We start from the raw sequence: 17,980 nt of genomic DNA on the forward strand, positions 1-17,980 counted from the left end.
TAAGAGACTTGGGAATTTTTACACTTTTGATGCACTTTTTTGAAACGTGTACTCAAGAATTGCAATCTTAGTCATGGCTCCGAAGGGCTGTTTTTTATCTCACTGCAAAGTTCAACAGTCACTGAGTTTGTCAGTTACACTTATCACAGTCAAACTGCTGCATGGTGTGGCTTCATATATATTAGCCCCTTTCTGCAGCTTGATAAGTTCATCATTTTTGCATTTATCCTCAACATTTCAACACAACATTTACTGAACACTTGCTGTGGTGTACCACTGCAGCCATGAAATACTGCCATGTGCATTTATGCTGCTTGAGTATTTGCATCTAGAAAATGCAAAGAACATCTTACATTTAAATTATGATGAATATCATTTTATGTATTCTCACCTCATATCCCCTCAGGAAAGTTTTCTGATTTAGTCTCAGATTGGGAGTCGTAGCAAACGCTGGAATAATACCAAGGAGTAAATATCTTAAATGTCTTTGAGCAGATAAGTGTGTAAGTGTTATATCTTTAGCTGAAGTAGCTGAAAATTCAGTGTTAATATCTATGAACACGTGACAAAAAAACACGTAAGATTCTAATAAGTTGTCTTCCCCAAACGCTTCCTTACACACTGTAAAACAAGCACAGACGAAGACTACACATTTGAAATATGCACGAGGAGTGAGTGCGGTGTGCTGAAGCAAATTTCGTCCCCACAAAGTAATATCTCCACACTGGCAGTAACTGTGAAAACCCTGTCAACACTACAACAACTTGCATATTGCCAGCTATTTAATCACAATGTGGATTAGTGCTTGCAGCTGCACAATTCATGCTGACAACCAGCGCGGACATGCGGCAGTCTTTCAATCTTTAACATAAGACTGAAAGGACACAGTAAAGTGAGTGCACTGCTCTTGAAAGCTTTGTTTTTAATCAGTTATTCACTGACCCACCTTAAACCTGAACATATGCATGTTAGTGTTTTACTATAAAAGAACCAAAGCATAACATCTGAACCGTGTCTTCATTTAGGGTTGATTAAAGATGTGCAAAAGAAAAAACCAATAGCAAAGTGCATAAAGAGTTATGACTGAGGGAAGTCTTACCTGGGTGATTATCATTGAGAAAAATTCACGTCCCAAATAAAAAAATCTTTAGAATAAATGTTAATAGCTCCTTGGTGTTATTCATTGAGATGGTTGTGGTTGAGCTCTCCTCTGAATGTGACCAGTAGTCTAACAGGTTTAACGCTGCAACAACATCAACAAGCCACACTGCTAAACAGGTTACACCAAACACAACTACGTCTCCTACGCTTGTTTGTGTACAAGACATAGCTGCCAACCGTTATCATGTTACTATCACTTGGCATGTGTTGCTAAGGCCCCTTTAGCAGGTAAAAGCAATGTAACACAGCTGTCCTACATTCCCCAGTGTTCCCTCTGGGTGTAGCAGACATAAAAATGCTCTTATCTGATTATGCAAGCCTTCTGGTTTCAATTCACAAGACAATGTGATGCAATTTAGAAAAAAATTTGCAGATTCCTATAAAAAAATACAGGTCAAAAAATGCAACCAGAAAGTTCATCTCCTTTAAGCGTCTCAGGCTTTTAGACCGCTCCTCCTCCTCCAGCTGCCACTCCACTCGACAAAAAGCTCGACAACTTCTAACGATATTCCACCACGCCCTTAATTTTCAGCTCTTTAAGTGTCCCGTGTGTTTTTTTTTCCTCTTTAACGAGCTGCCCAGCTCTCATTAGGAAAAAGAAGCCTGGACATTAATCACCCCAAGCTACAGTACACATGCACAGCAAGCGACGTAAAGAAAGTCATTCGACACCGCAGTCGTAAACTGTCTCTGATACATGTGGAGGCTGACCCACTGGAGTCCAGCCCAGTGATGGAGCAGTGCCAAGCATTGCTGCCAACACTTGTCATTACTACCATTACAGCAGACGATAATGTAAACTTGTCTCTCAATTGCATGGAAAAGTTACAGACCATTGATGAAGGGCAAAAGTATGAGGGAGTTTCTTCTCTTTTTGGCTTCTTTACTAAAGTTTTGACTTTCTACTGATCATCTTCATTGTGTCAGGGACAAAAAAAGAGAAAAAAACAACAAAAAAAGACAGCTTTACCATCCCAGAGGTGGTGTTGGATATGCTGAAGTGAGAGGTAACAATTATGGGAAATGGGAAAACATGACTCTACGCTTCAACTTGCCCCTTTGCTTCACATCCAGCCCACATATACACAACCTGTCAAACAATCAGTTAAACACCTCTTTGTGTAGGTCAAAGCTCAAAAGACTAACACATGTCAAACATTAGGATACTCAGAATGAACAGCAGTAACCTTTATGCAAACACCCACTTTAGCATTTGGATCCAAGGCCATATGGAATATTTTCCTTGGAGAAAACCCTGAAACTATAAAGTCTGCATTACCTGAGAGGAGGCGCAGTATGGCTCATAATCAGAAGACCCCTGAGGCTACTCACATATCACTCTGATCCCTTTTCCAAAAGCACATCTGCAAGCTAAACACTGTAACTAAATGCCTGCACAGCGACTTTCCGCGCTCTCTTCTGCGTGCTCTCTCCTTCAAACGCACACAAACAGAAATGCATGTTTACAGCTGTCACGCTTCCTTTGTGGACAGTTAAGAGCCCATGGGTGAGGCTATTTTAAGGACACAATGAATTCTCATTCAAAGTTCATTTCACACACATGCCGAGTTATGTAACATCTACAATCTCAATCCTGGAAGGAAATGTGCACTATTCGACACCACACCCATAAACCCACATGGACTCAATTTACAAGCTAGCAGTGGTTGGTCAGCATGAGGGGACACGGGGTCATTCCCTCTTTCACCCCTTTCGCTCATCCAAGGAAGGAGGGCAAATCTTCAAATCTCTATTCAGCAACTAAAGTGTCCCCTGCAGCCTTGCAGCTTCTTTCATGGATTTAACCTGTTCCTGGACCTTCTGAGTTTGGTCAGTAGATATAGGACAAAGATTTGCACAAACACACAATCATATATTAAGTCCTACACGTCTGTTTTTCAGGTTTTAGAAGCTGGTATGTATAAATCTGTAAATAATTTTCGCCCTGGGAAGGGTTAGAAGGGAAAGGCAAGCAGGTCCTTTGTTTTATGTACACAGTGATACAAATGCAAACACAAACACTAGGCAGGCACAGCAGCATGAGGGCCTCAGATCCTCTAACAATGACACAGGAAAAGCCTTACTTAAGTTGTTGCTAGTGCGACATGCTGAGTAGGCATGGTTGCCATATGATTGTGTGTACACACAATGGTGCACACACACACACACTTACACATGCATACACGTGTTTATAGAGAGGTACACACAAATTCCATTGGTGCATTAAAAGAATTACATTATTGCGTGGCAACAGAGAGAGATGAGAGGATAATGAATGAACAAAGGGAAAACAGACAAAAGAACAGACAAAGCCATGAATTCATTATAATGATTACCCTTGGTCGATGCCATTTGGAAGAGGTCCTTCAGAACCAATGACAGGAGGGAGCAAGCAGATGAGTTTTTATCCTCTTCAGGTGTATTAGTGATATTCTAAATTAGGCAGGTTAAATTAATGCATGAATGAGCTCTGGTTTCTCCAGGAGGCCATTGTGTGTCCTTGGTAGGATTTGATTGGCATTGCTTTCAACAGGGGGGGGGGGGGGCAAAGTCAGCATTTCTTTTCACCCAGAGAAACCAAGTGGCACGACTTCAAAGCTTGTCCAGGGACTTAGGTTCTCACAACAGTCAGGACACGCCACAAACTCACAGATTCAAAGGACCTAAGAGGGCTAAGCAGTGAAGCATTACTGGCATCAAATTATGCATATTGTACAAAACAAATCAAACTGCAATGTGTTTTAACTGCAAACAACAGCTGAATGTGCACTGAAGTATCAGCATCCCCTGTCAATAATTCACCATCTCCTGTTATATGTAACCGCTGGAGATTTCTGTGGTTCTGGGGCACAGTCGCCTCACAGCAAGAAGGTTCCTGGCTCAAATCCCAGCTGGGCTTTGCATGTTCTCCCTGCTCCTGCCAGGATTTCCAATGAGTTCCTTCCTCACACAGATTAAAAACATGCACATTAGGTTAATTGGTGATTCTAAATTTATGTACCTCATGGGTGTCTATGAGGTGCCTAAAGTGCTTGTAGTGTATAGATAAAGCACTGTATAAATGTGTGGTTACATGTGGCTGTTATTATAAAGTACTTTGAGTGATCAGTAAGAGTGGTGTAGACATGGCAGTTAATTTCTGCCTAATTATGTAAATCAGGCATTAGTAAATGGTTTGAGTTCTGGGGCTATTGGTTCTAGGGCTGCCACGATTAGTCGACTAGTCACGATTACGTCGACTATCAAAAACGTCGACAACTGATTTAATAGTCGATGCGTCGTTTGAAGCTTTGTAAGATCCCAAAAGACGCAGGAATAAGTAGTAGGATTTAAGAGTGTAATAATGGACTGAAACAGAAGATGGCAGCACTGCACGTACAAGGATACCAGCTGCCGTTAAACCCCTGAAGAAGAAGCTGTGTCCGGTATCGTATCTGTGTCCAAATTCAAGAACCGCATCCTCCTGTGCCCACATTTCTAGGCAGATTACGTTACAGCGACACGACGAATGCTGTCCAAATTCGAAGACTCCGACAAATGCGTCCGACAAACGCACCCTTCATTTCCCCAGATTTGAAGGATGGGTCGGGTGTATACTTCGTGGCCCAACCTATCCCAGAATTCATAGTGTGGCTGCTAGTTAGTTTTAATATTACTCTTATTATTCTTTCTGGGTCACAAAATAAACGTTTAACATATTTTCAGGCGAGAATGTAACTGTGTAACTTTATCAAGACACCACATATTTTCAAAAGCGCTCCGACGTTTTCGGAGACGTCTGTTACCCACCAGCTCGATAGCTAGCCGGGGTTCAAGGCTCACTAAATGGTAAATGGCCTGTATTTATACAGCGCTTTTTACTAGTCCCTAAGGACCCCAAAGCGCTTTACATATCCAGTCATCCACCCAGTCACACACTGGTGATGGCAAGCTACATTGTAGCCACAGCCACCCTGGGGCGCACTGACAGAGGCGAGGCTGCCGGACACTGGCGCCACCGGGCCCTCTGACCACCACCAGTAGGCAACGGGTGAAGTGTCTTGCCCAAGGACACAACGACCGAGACTGTCCGAGCCAGGGCTCGAACCGGCAACCTTCTGATTACAAGGCGAACTCCCAACTCTTGAGCCACGATCGCCACTAGAGCCCGTGAGAACACCGGACTCCCGGCAAATCGCTTTCAAACCCACCACCGTCTCTCGCTACTCAGGTTAAACATATATAAGTCACTTAGATAACTTAAAACTGTTATTGTTTGGCTTTTTTCAGTATTTTATTAGTTCCTGCGTATATCGGTTTGGCTGAGATTAAAGTTATAGTTTTTACAAAGCTGAATAAACGTCAAGCAAACAACTGATTATCAGAAGTGTGAGATGCTCGAGAACATACTCCGGTGTCCCGTTATATTTTAGATAGCAAGGAGCAGACAGCTGAGTTTATTAATATTAAACTTCCCCGAAACAATCTGCAAATTTCATTTAAAATTGAATAAACTATCATCTTGTCTTTATTTTTAGTTAGCACAGACCTTAAACACTTAAAGCTGTAAGCTAATGATAGTTATATAAGAGCAGATGCATGCTGATGCAATAAGCTGTACGTTTTACGTCCAATGGATGCACGATCTGATTAATCGCAAAAATAATTGGTGACTAGTCGACTATCAAAATAATCGTTTGTAGCAGCCCTAATTGGTTCCTATTAAGTGTGTCTCACGCAAAACACATAATGCTCAGTCTCTCATCGAGAATCCACTGCTTTGCATTGCATGTGAGCACTCAGTGTGAAAAAACTAAATGATACAGTGTATTAGTCCTGAGTGGCTAATATGGACCGTTGATATTTAACCTTGTTTCCATTTTTAAAAAAAAATATTTTCATGTTGCAAGGTATGAACTGATCATCTAACCACATAATGCCAAATGTATCATATCTGATACGTGAGTTGCAGCACAACTAAGGGGTGGTTCAGGCTCCCCTGATCCAGCCCCACCTTTATCAAAAAGTAAAGTTTTGAATCCAATCTTAAAGCTGGAGAGGGTGTCTCTCTCCTGAATCCAAACTGGGAGCTGGTTCCAGAGGACAGGGGGCTGAAAGCTGAAGGATCTGCCTCCCATTCTACTTTTAAATACCCTAAGAACCACAAGTAAGCCAGCAGTCTGAGAGCACTTTGCTCTCTCACTGCAGGAAATACAAAACCGTAGTAAGACTTCCTAATGATTTGTAATGATTCGTAACATATTGCAACAACTAGCAAGGAGACTATACTTGGGGTATAGCAAGTGGTTATACAAAGTAGCAAACATTTGTTTCAAATGATGTTTGATCCTAAGAGTTTTTATGTGATGTTCTTGGGAATGTCTTTTATCCTTTCAAAATTCCACATTTGCGGCATGTGTAATTACTCTAAACTATCAAATAAGCACAGTTACAGACTGAGTGACTGAGTGTCGTTACTGTGGACCTTTGTTTTTCCCCATACCATACAATCAAACACGACTTGGTGTCTGATGACTCAAGTCGAGTACTTTAGGAGCAGCCATACTGTATAACCCCAAAGCTGGCACCATCTGGTCCTTGCATCAGCCCAGATGCATAGGAGACTCTGGCCAAATAATCAAACCACAAATAAAATAAAACAGACATTTCTCCTGGTTCGCTGAGTCTATTTTGGGTCGCTACCAAAGCTCTGCAGCTATTAATGATAACTACCTCACAAGGTAGTTATAAATTTAATTGACTTGGACCAGTTTAACAGAAAATACACAGCAGCTTTGATCACAGGGGAGCTCATGTAATAAAATCCATGTCTCTGCCAGGGAAGAGAAGTCAGAGTAGAGAGAGTACGCTAAAGCACAATTCACCCTGCTCTGTCATAATGAGTTGGCTGTATTTAATCACTGACAGTGTTTCTGACATTTCACGAATCTTCCTCCCTACCTCAGCCCCCTTCTGTCCCACACGTTTACGTAATGAAGGGGAAAAAGAAAGCTGTCCTTCAGCTCACTGCCAGAGTGCCCACGTGTGCATGTGGAGGAACCTGTATTCATTTATTTTACAAAAAGTGTTTATTTCTCTCTCATTGACAACCAAAATACAGAGTCACATGGAAAAAAACTGTTGTGGTTTTGAAAAGCAGTTCACATTAATTTTGAGTCATTTGACTTTTTCTGTTGTTGTTTTTTTTTGTTAATATCAACAATCAGGGATAAGCACAAGTGACTTCCTGTCAACTTCAACTACTGGCCAAGCATTATAGCCAGCAGGGGGCGACTCCTTCAAACTGTGCAAAAAAAACCCAACAACTTACTGATGCCACATTTTACGTACAGTTTCTCACAACGCTAAGACTTACTTCTTTAAACCTTACATCTTTTTCTAAAACAGTTTTCCAGCTGAAGTCCCAATATGTCACATCAGACTTTTAAGAAAACAACACATCTTAAAATATTAACACTACTGAGCAATCATTACACGCTCCAATAAAGGTACTGGAAAAACAGCTTTAAGGATATTTAACTCTCATCTTTCTAATCTGAAAAAAGTAAAACCAAAGTTGACTATGTCATGGTCCCCGTGCCTGACCGGCTGGTCTTCCATCTGTTTTCTTTTCCTCTCTCATTTCCCTCTCGCGTTCTATGCACTACCTGGGCGGAGTTCATTGCAGGCTCCCGCCTCTGGTCCTCGCACCTGCAAACAATCATCTGCGATTCATCCCTCACTCAAGTTCGCTACTTAAGGCAGCAGCTGAGGATACCTCGTCGCTGGATTATTGTGTAACCCTCGTCAGTGTTACTTCAGTTCTACAGCCTTTTTTGAGTTCCCTTCGAGTTTTTTCCTGACATGGATTCTCCTGTCCGTATGCTAGATTCTGCATGCCCCACCTGAGGATCTGTTGCCATGACCCTTTTGTGAGTGTGGTGAGTCAGTGCGGCGTAAACGTGGAGAGGATTCCCTGAGAGGAGAAAGCTAACTGTGTGAAGAAGTCTACCTGTGTTTTCCTGATCCCTTCATGAACCTTGGTGACCTCGGACCCCCCTTCCCTCACTTGTATATATCGCACGTGGAGAGTAAAATAAACAAACTAATCTTTGTGATTTCAGTCTGCGTCTGAGTCCCTCCTGTGACTCTCCTCACCTTCCCTTATATTTAGAAAAGTCACACACAGAAACATCAGTGGATTTAAGCAATGATTCAAGCTCATGATGGCAATAGAAGCTCTGCTTAGATGGAGATTCACTTTGACTTCCTCCAATCATGTGCAGCACAAACATCCAAGGACAAGGTGTGCCAGTCAGAAATACTGCATTAAACCCAAGTGCTACATCTCAGACTCTACATGCCTTAGTTAGCATGTTAAACATTGAAGTTCATGACAGCACAATTAAAAACAAACAAACAAACAAACAAAAAACAACTGAAGAAGTATGGCTTGTTTGGTTTTGCAAACATAGAAGCAAATTCACAACAGAATGGCTGGAAAAAAAAAATCAAGGTGCTGCAATGGTCCAGTCAAAGTTTAGACCGCAATGTGACTGAAATGCTGTGGCAGAACATTAAGAGAACTGTGCATAAACAAATGCCTAAATCAATGAAATGAAGCAACCTTTCACAGAAGACTGGGTGAGAATTCCTCCACAACAATGTGAGAGACTTATAAAGTCACACAGAAAACAAATACTTGAAGAATTAAGAATCATAGGGTGTAGTTAGTTGTCACAAGTCTACCTCGAGTCCTATGACAATCTTTCTTTGTCACATCATTGCATGTATTGCATATCTGGCGACACTTGCGCCTTATGCTATACTATACATGAGAAAGTGCCCAGTTTCCCTTCCTCGTCGGCTTTCCCATTCATGTCCCGGCTTACTATGAACCCGTAACTGGCTTTTGCTGGTATAAGCAATTTTGAGACGCTGAGATGTCTGCCTCCTGTGGTTATTGTTAGTCATCACAAGTGCACATCACTGTGCAAGAAGTGTCTGAGGGAGTGAGAATGTGTTTAGAGTTTTGCAACAAGGTTAAAATGAGATCTGCCAACTGTGTCTAACTAGGCGAAAACTGTTACAGTCTCTGATACTATAAATTGGTGGAGACAATAGGCGTTATTGTTTTAGTAATTCAGAAATGTGTTATTATGATCTCACTGAGCATAAAACAGATGATAAAGCAGGATTGCTAGACTGTGCACCGTGGTCAAATCAAATTTGGGGAAAAAAAGAAAAGGAAAAACAAGATGGCAATGGCAAAAATGCCAACTTAAGACTTCAATACGAGACTTCACAATGCAGGGCGGGATCCTACTATGACACGGTTGCTATGTCCATCTTTTATTCTAGCTGTGACTCCAAAAAGTTTAGATACAATTTTCTTTCCCCTTTCTGCTTTTCACCCAGGCTGGTTTGCAAATACTAATAAAGCTGGATTAGAAAGTGGGGGAATTTGACATAAATTTGTATGCATAGTTTGAAACTCTTAAAATAAAAAGCTCTGAAACGCAAGTCTAGATGTAGATCTAACTTACTAACCTGTGTAGTTTAACCTAATCACCTGAATGTAGGTTACTGAACTAAAAGTCTGACACTCAGTGGTGCTTGTGGTTATCTCCACTAATCCTCATCGCGACCCTTAGAATGCCATCACACAATCGTGGCAGGTTAAAGGTCAGCAGACAGACAAAGAGGTCACCATGGCAACCATAAGTGCTGAGCATCTCCACTGTTGTCTGTGAAAAGAGGGGGATGCTGGCTTCAGACATAATGGGAGAATCGCTCTTACTTTGTGTCGTGCTAGTTAAATTTGGGAACAGTGAGGGCGTTGCTGCACACAGCTTTGAATATCTGCAGCCATCGCTGCTGGACGCTGCTGCCTGGACTGCCAAGTCTTTAATGACACGTGTTACTCTTCTGACAAAGTGTGCACAAAGGAGGAGTAGGAAAGGTGCAGGAGATAAATGAGTTTGCATTTGAAGCTGGGCCAAGCTGGATGTAAGCAAGCTAGTTACTATTTGCACAATGTAGTGCCCAGCTGCAGCTCTATTGTCCTGAACTGAAAGCTGCCATTATAGGTTACCCCAGACTTACCTAAAGTGTGCCTCACCAGGTGCATGGACTTGATAAACACAGTTACAGACAAAGACACCAATAGTCACACGTGATAACTTACAGTATGTATGAACAAAATAAAGCTGTGCTTTCTGTTTTTTGTTATTTAAATTTAACTCATTTGATCTCATATATTTTATGAGACAACTTGGGGCAATGTAAAAGTACAAATAGGTTGCAGTGTAATTATGTGAACAGTGGTCAAATGAGAGCAAGATACATGCTGATATTAAACAGTTAAAGCAGATGAAAATTCTTGAAAATTCTTAATCTTTTGATTTTGGCGGATATTGAAGGTTTTTCCTGTCAAATTAAGAGAGAGCACAACTACCTGTGAGGGATATCTTTAAAATGGTGGAAAAGGCTGTGAGTCGCAGTGTTTTTAATTTCATTTAATGGTACTGACATATAAACGTTAATAACTTTATCCCTGACAGCTAGCTTCTCCAGTGGATAAACACTGAGTCAGCATAGCTGGCTTGAAACATGTTAGGACTGTTTCAGTCAAATATATGCTCTACAAATAAAGAAGGTCTGTTCTCATTAACTCCACTATTTTATTTCTGGCAACTATGTGCTGACATGTGGATTTGTGTTTAGGACCAGGTGTCCTCACTACCCAGTACGAGACAAAGCCACGAGGGGACCCTCAAACCTGAGCCAAAGCAGACAAATTCAACTGGAAAGCTTCGCTCTTACTGACCACTTCTCCTTCTTGCACGAACCATGGAAGCTCACAGATGTACTTTTTTCAAACATTATTTATTTTTCTTCTACTTTTCACTATGTGTTCTCAAAATGTTTTGTTTTGGGGGGGGTTTTAAGCAGTTTTGGCATATTTTTCTGTTTTGTGGCAGAGCAGAGTTTTTCCTGGCTCACAATGGGCCTTTGGGGGTAACAGGACAGTAAACACAACTGAGCAGTGAAGGCAATGAGTCTGTTTTACCTTATTTGACCTATTTTTTTTGTCACTTTTGACCATTTGATAAACAAGAATGTGAATTATGCAAATGAAGACTCAATTTAAAAAAACATTCAGAAAACAATTTTAAGACAATCCTGATTATTTTTATTTGGTTTTTGCCCCACCCTCTAAAATTTCTTAGAGGGTGGGGCAAAATTTGCAAGGAAAAAACACCCTGAAGAGTAAAACTCAACCAAACCCTAGACAGGCAGCTCCATGTAATACAACCACGCACAGAATCCGCATGCCCCTACATGAACTCCTCTTTGGCCTCTGCACCTTCTTTTCCACACACTCAGAGTTAGAAACGTTTGCTGGAAGGGTGTGTGAGCTTGATTAGCAAGACTGGCCAGTGAGTGTGTCAATGTATTACTCATACTAAAGCACATATAAAGCACACAAATAGCAGTTATAACAGAAGACAAGCGATAAACTTGCTCAACCAGTTCAGCATTTAGAATAAGGCATAGGATGAAGTTCAGGACTTCACCTACATTTCACCAGGATGACAGCATTCACCCAACGCTTCGCTTGCAACGCTTGGTGCAGGCTCCATGACAGTAGTCATTTTCAATTTAAAAACCTGTTTTCAAGCCACAAACACAAGCACTGCTGTATGGGAGGCAGCAGGCCAATGTGATGTCAGTTAAGAGCAAAACAACTGGGCTCTGTTGTTTGAATAAGGGTGGGTCAGCAGTTCTACGTCACTCTGTACACTGTCATCCAGCAATGACATTGTACATGCAAGCCCTCATAAAAACATGCACAACATCAAGAGTCACCACCAGATATGCTGTAAGTGTGTCACTGAGTCGCTCAGCAACTCAGCACACCCTCCACCCACACACACACACACACACACACACACACACACACACTCTGACCTACAATTCAGGGTAATCCCAATAGCATGGCTGCAAATCTCTCCCTGGCCTGATCTTTCCTTCCTCACCCACTCTCATACTGGAAATAGAAGTCTCTACTACTAAGAATGCAGGTGTTATATAATCAGCCCTAATCTGTTTCTGTCAATGCTACCGCTCTAAGGGTTCTGCTAGGACATGCATGCACGCTTGCACACACATGGACCCTCACACACAGTTGTTCACTCACTCCTCACTACAACAGTTTGACTAGAAAAGTGGTTGAGAAAGGTAAAACTTCACAACAGAGTATACTGTATATGTGAGAAACTGAAATAATAAAGTGGGCGGAGGTCTTGGTGAATCTGCAAAGTAACGATGGCCAAAAAATATGCACCATGGTACTAGTTAACTTTCTGTTGTCTCACTGTATCTCACTGTACTATTACTGTTATCAATAATATTTCTGAATAACTAACCCTTGGCTCATAACTCCTTCTTCAGTCAGAAGCAAATACATCATTTTAATGTTATTATTACAAAGAAATATGATCCACAGTGCTCCTTGGGCCAGGGAAAATGAATCATTAAGTCAGCGAACTGTCACAGAACTTCAGCTCATTGCTTAGTGACACTGGAGTAAAAATAGGACAGCTGGTGTTTGCACGATAATAGTTGAATCATTTGGCATTCAGTGACCACTGTAACTAGTTGCAGCAATTAACTGGTAACAAAAAAGGTTGAGTGCGCAACATGCTATGGGCGACAGCTTGGGTTGCAAGGCAATTGCACAAGTTCTAAGGTGGATGGCACCCTGTCCTTTTTGTGGTTGGATTTAAACTGATTGCAATCAGTCTCAGGCAGATTAGCGAAGCTCTGCAAACAACTATTCTAATTCATAAATGCAGACAGACTGACGACACATTGCAATCAATCAGTCTGCATCAATGTGTCCCCTTTGGGGTTATGTCAGGAAGGCCATGGGGCGAAAAACTGCCAAATCAAACATGTGGCGCTACCCGCTGTGGTGGTAACTCGTGTGGACTGAACTGGTTGTCGACTGGTTGTATTCTGGTTATTTTCCTATATAAAAGCAAGGTTGTCATTTTGCAATTAAATCAATGTCCTGAGCAATTATTTGTGCAGGTATTTCAGAATTTCTGTTTCAAATCTATGAGGTTCTAGTTCGACCCTGAATGCAGTGAATTTGAATTTCTGTTTAGTGTCCTTTTCTGTGTATGCAGACAGGAACAGATTTAAAATTTTTACCAATTTATTACAGTTAATCTCTGTATTACCACAAACAGATTGCATTTAAATGCCAACTTGACCCCATTCACATACAAACTGAAAGCAGTCTTGCGTTCTATCATCCTCTTAACACGGCAAAGTTGGTTTGAAGACAGCAACTGATTGCGAGTGGTTTACACAGGGGCTTCCATTTCTAAATCAACCATTTCAAATGCAACAAGATGACAAGTTCATTGCACACAGTTGCAGTCGTGTATTCTCTCGATTGACTTTGGTACATGTTAGAACTAATTTTAGGTTTTAATGGTCACGTTCAAAGCAGGTATAGATCAGGTATGGAGCCAGTTTGCAACCTTACATGCTCCTGTCCTCAAGTCTGAGTTTTTGCCATCAGATGTGACCTCCTCCACTTATTAAAGCACATTTTGTATTTGCTTTCATGTGATTCCATTACTCTGTTTATTACCCACATTGCCTGTTTTTAGTCTTTTCATTGATATATAATTAAGTATCTGGTTTTCATCTTTCTGTCAAAAGCAATTCATAAACCCTGTTTTTGCTCTTTATTAAAGTTTATTATTATAATATTATTATTATATATATAAATACATTACATAATTTCAAGGCATCCTTATTCGATTCACTGTTTTATCATAAAATATGTCCTTTGGTAACTTGGAGAAAAAAAACATGAAATCTCTGTAACTACTTACCCCTTCAGAAACACTTGTAGGCATCACATGCAATCCATAAAATAGTTATAGTCTGGATTGCGCCATAGATTGCATACACACACAAATACAAACACACATGCATTCGCACACAAAAGACCAATCCTCCAACCACGTGCTGAACGGCTGCCAGTCATGTGACAGCTTCTTCCCCTCTCTCAACACAGGGTATTTTCTCTGTTCTCAAAAAGTGGCCTTAACAACTATTCGCCAACCCCTAACCCTGACCTAACCGTAAAACATGCCTTCAGCACGCTGGACTTTTTTGTGGCCCCCATAATGGGGACATGCGCCCAAAATGTGACATGCTAAACAGATTTTGGTCCCCATGGCGTGAGTAATACCTGGGCCACACACAAATATGCTCACTTCCCCTTTCACCCTGTGCATTTCCCTACAAATAACAGGAAGACGGTGTGAAGTTCAGCAAGTGGCATCTGTTGAGACCCACAGAGAGAATTCACAATAGGAAAGTGAAACTTTTTGTTTCAACTGTCTGGTTTAAGTCAACTCACGATCACTACTATTTGCTAGCTGGCGGCTGGGAAACCTCAGAAATCAAAAGCAATGCACTCAGACAACAGCAACCACAGTTTTCTCAGCTGATTCAGATCAGCTGTATATTCAAACTCAAATCATTCTCTAAATTTACCTTACATGCTGAGCAATGTCTGAGTTGCTATCAAATGTAGTAAAAAAGAGGCAGTAGGCCTCACCTGTGCAGCAGAGTGAGTGTGTGGAGATGAAGGTCTTCTCCTCTTCAGTTCCACGCATTTCCTCAGTTTACAGATTTGGTGACCGGTCCTGCGGTTGAGGCAGCAGCTGCACTGGCCGCAGTTGATCTTCCTGAGGCACGGTTCGCATTCCCCACACCTGCGCCGCTTTTTCCCCTCCTTCCTCAGCAGTTTTGAAGCGGCCCAGGCGAGCGAGCAGGCCCCCTCTTGCGCCCAGGATCCGGGTTGAACAGATAAGCTGGGGTCTCCGTAGCCGGCCTCTGATTCAGTCTCAAAAGAAAAAGAGGATCGAGTGCTCTCTGAGCTGCAGGAGAAGGTGGAGCTGCTGTCCAGAGAGGGAGTCGAGATCTTTGGCACCAAATCCTGCTCTGGCACTGCTACCTGAACCTTGCTGAGGTTTAGTTCTAACTCGGTTGAAGGGGCAGCCAGCTGGGAAAGTAGTGCTGAGGACCCCAAAGGTACAGCCTTCTGGCTCTTGTGCTCCAGTGGCTCTTGAATGAATTCACTATCTTTGGTTTGTGACTCTGCTGGTGTGCAAGCTAGACTTTCTCCTTGATTAGGAAGCACCTCTTGGCTCTGTGGCTGGTGTGGTCCCCCGTGGCAGGAATCCCTCATATTGCTAGGTTTGAGGGAATCTGTACGGATAATAACTGGCATATTTCTTTTCACTACAACCGCCTGCACCATCAGGGCTGCTTCAGTCACAACTGAGCACCCTGGAATTTGAGGTTTAGCACCATGAGTGGCAGGTTGAATATCTATCTTACTCAGAACTTTGCCAAGTGACTCTGAGGTGGAAGGGGCTTTGGTGGGATTTGAGGTAGCTGTGTTGGAGACCGGTAGCACACAAGCAGGTAATTCTGACTGTGCTGTCAGTCCCTTGTTAGAATGAGGTGGATCTGGGGTTTGACAGGCTGGAGTGCCAGTTTGGGGGTGCGCAGGAATGATGGAAACATCATTCTCCTTCTGTTTCCTTCCTCCATCTTTATTCTCACAATTACCCAACCTCCAAGTGATGTCCTCAATCTCTTCCACTGTCTCTTTTTGCCTCTGAACTGGCTTTGTTGCTTCTATTCTCTCTTTCCTCTCATGATTTATCTCCTCTCTTCTCTCATCATCAGGTGTGACTCTTTCACCTGTTGTTTTATCTTGCAATATCAGGATGTTGTTTTGCTCTTGCTGTGCAGTACACACATTATCTTCCTTACCATCGCTGGCAGGATGATCAAACTTTTTTCCAAGGATAGCTGAAGTGTCATTTCCCTCACAGTTGCCCTGCACCTCCAGTGAGCCTGTAGTGGTTGACTCTGAGGACTCAGGAGGTGCTTCTTTACTCCTTTCACTGCAGAGTTTTATTTGTCCATCAGCATCATCAACCTCTGGGGCTCCAGAGACACTCTTCAGATCACCTTTACTGTTATGGCTGTCAGTAATTTTCTCTTGCTGGGTTATAGGACCATCACAGCTGTTCTGCACACAGTCTTCCAGTGTGTTATTACACAGTGGTGAATCAGCTTTAAAAACGCTGTCCTCTTTAGCACCTTTGACTCCGAGACCCTGGTCTTTGACATTTTCAGGAGTCTCAACCTCCGTTTTTGGACCAACTTCCTCGTCATCACAATTTTCCAGTTTCTCTGCTTCTTCATCAGGAGTTGAATCGTTGATTCTGGTACTCGGTCGCTGGTTTCTTTTGTTTCCGTGCTGGGGTGCTGATCTTCTCCTAGTGCTCCCCCTGCTGTACTTCCCTCTACTGCAAGGTTTAGGAGGCTGGCAGGAAGTAACAGACACTTGTGTACCCCGCTGGGACTTCCTTCGCCCCAGGGGGTCTTGTAACTTGCCACAGTGGTCAGGCGGATTGCTCGCCCGTCTAAGCCTTGCAGATCCTGTTACATTTAGCGAATGGTTCACTCTGCTGGGGGACCTCCTGGGACCTTGAGCAGCAGGTCTGCTAAACTCTCTTCCATGGGGACTTTGGCTTGACTGTGCTTGGGCCCTGGTTTTTGAACTTCTGGGTTCTCTGGATGTTTTCTGGGTCCTCTGTGCAGCTCTTCCTCTGGTTTTATTTGAACTGCAAGTTTGCCTCTTGGTGCGGATCGCTTTCTGGGTGTTCTTCCTCTGAGTAGATGTCTGTATCCTGGTGGGTCTGGTAGTAGCAGGCATGGCTGAGGGTATGAATGGGAGGATTTCTGGCAGCCAGCATGGGAGCCAGGTGAATGTTTATCTTTTGCTTAGCACACAATTTTTCTTTCTTAAAAAAAAATCCTCCTCTTCTGTATTTTGAATGCAAACTACGATGCTACCCTGATTTTGCTATTGCAGTGCATGACCTAAAAAAGGGAAAACAAATGTCACAATTGTGCGTTTTCAGTGTAATAATGACAAACTGTTCATGCACTCAAACACCACATGACTATAACAGTGTAATAACTACAGGAAACGACAGCTTTTCCAAGCATTGTGTACAAAGACGAGTCAGATAGGTTGACGTTAATATAATAAAATATTTTGAGTATCATAAAAACAAACCAGCTTTAAATAAAAACTATAGCTTCCACAGTGCCTTAACAGTTTAAAGGGCAGACACGTTGAAGAGCACAGGGCTCTGGCCGGAGGTCGGATCCTGTTTTCGTCTTTCTGACTGACGGAAGAGGGGGTTATTACCGTGGAAGAAAAAAAAGCGCCTTCAGCGTCGCTTTCAATTACTGTTTTGCACTTGACCGCTGTCAGTAAAATCACAGAGGTGATAAGAAAACCTGTTCTGTCCCCGGTGTTGTTGTATTTACACGTTTACAGCTGAAATGCTCTACATACCACAGAAAGAGAGAGAGAGCGAGAGAGACAGTTGCACTGTCTGAACTGCTAATAATACCCCGCTCCAGCGAGACAGCGAGACCTTGTATTGGTTTCCCTCCTCGGCAAATATAGAGCGCTGGTAAGTTCAATCCTCTTCACACGATGACACATGGACATGATACGGGAAGGAGCACCGACGGCGTGAATACGCAGCGACGGGGAATGGCTGGTTTTCGGCGTGCTTCGTGTAGCCTTTGGGAGCACGACACCCGTTAAAATGTAAATCCCTCTTATGTCTATCCATTCAGGGCAGCCCCGCTCACACTCCCTCCACCAGACGCAAGCAGGCTACAGTCACTCCGCTGGCTAAAAAACTCT

At 42.5% G+C, this 17,980-nt stretch overlaps 1 protein-coding gene across 2 annotated transcripts in view; it reads right to left on the reverse strand.

Moving 5' to 3' along the window:
• tet1 (tet methylcytosine dioxygenase 1) overlaps nt 1-17,954 on the reverse strand; it is a 40,010-nt gene extending 22,056 nt beyond the window's left edge. The window contains exons 1-2 of one of the 2 annotated variants that reach the window (XM_085296822.1): nt 17,703-17,954; nt 14,792-17,136 (exon numbers count right to left, since the gene is read on the reverse strand). In XM_085296822.1, coding sequence (XP_085152948.1) covers nt 14,792-16,969 — 2,178 coding nt within the window. In that variant the 5' untranslated portion in view covers nt 16,970-17,136; nt 17,703-17,954. Of the gene's footprint in view, nt 1-14,791; nt 17,137-17,620 lie in introns of both variants that reach the window. The other variant, XM_085296821.1, reaches the window with a different exon arrangement.
• Between the last annotated feature and the right edge of the window lie 26 nt (nt 17,955-17,980).

Source organism: Mchenga conophoros, linkage group LG13 (assembly GCF_057382185.1).
Source record: "Mchenga conophoros isolate Kocher_MC1m ecotype Shallow Benthic linkage group LG13, M_conophoros_male_GT1.1, whole genome shotgun sequence".
NCBI lineage: Eukaryota > Metazoa > Chordata > Actinopteri > Cichliformes > Cichlidae > Mchenga > Mchenga conophoros.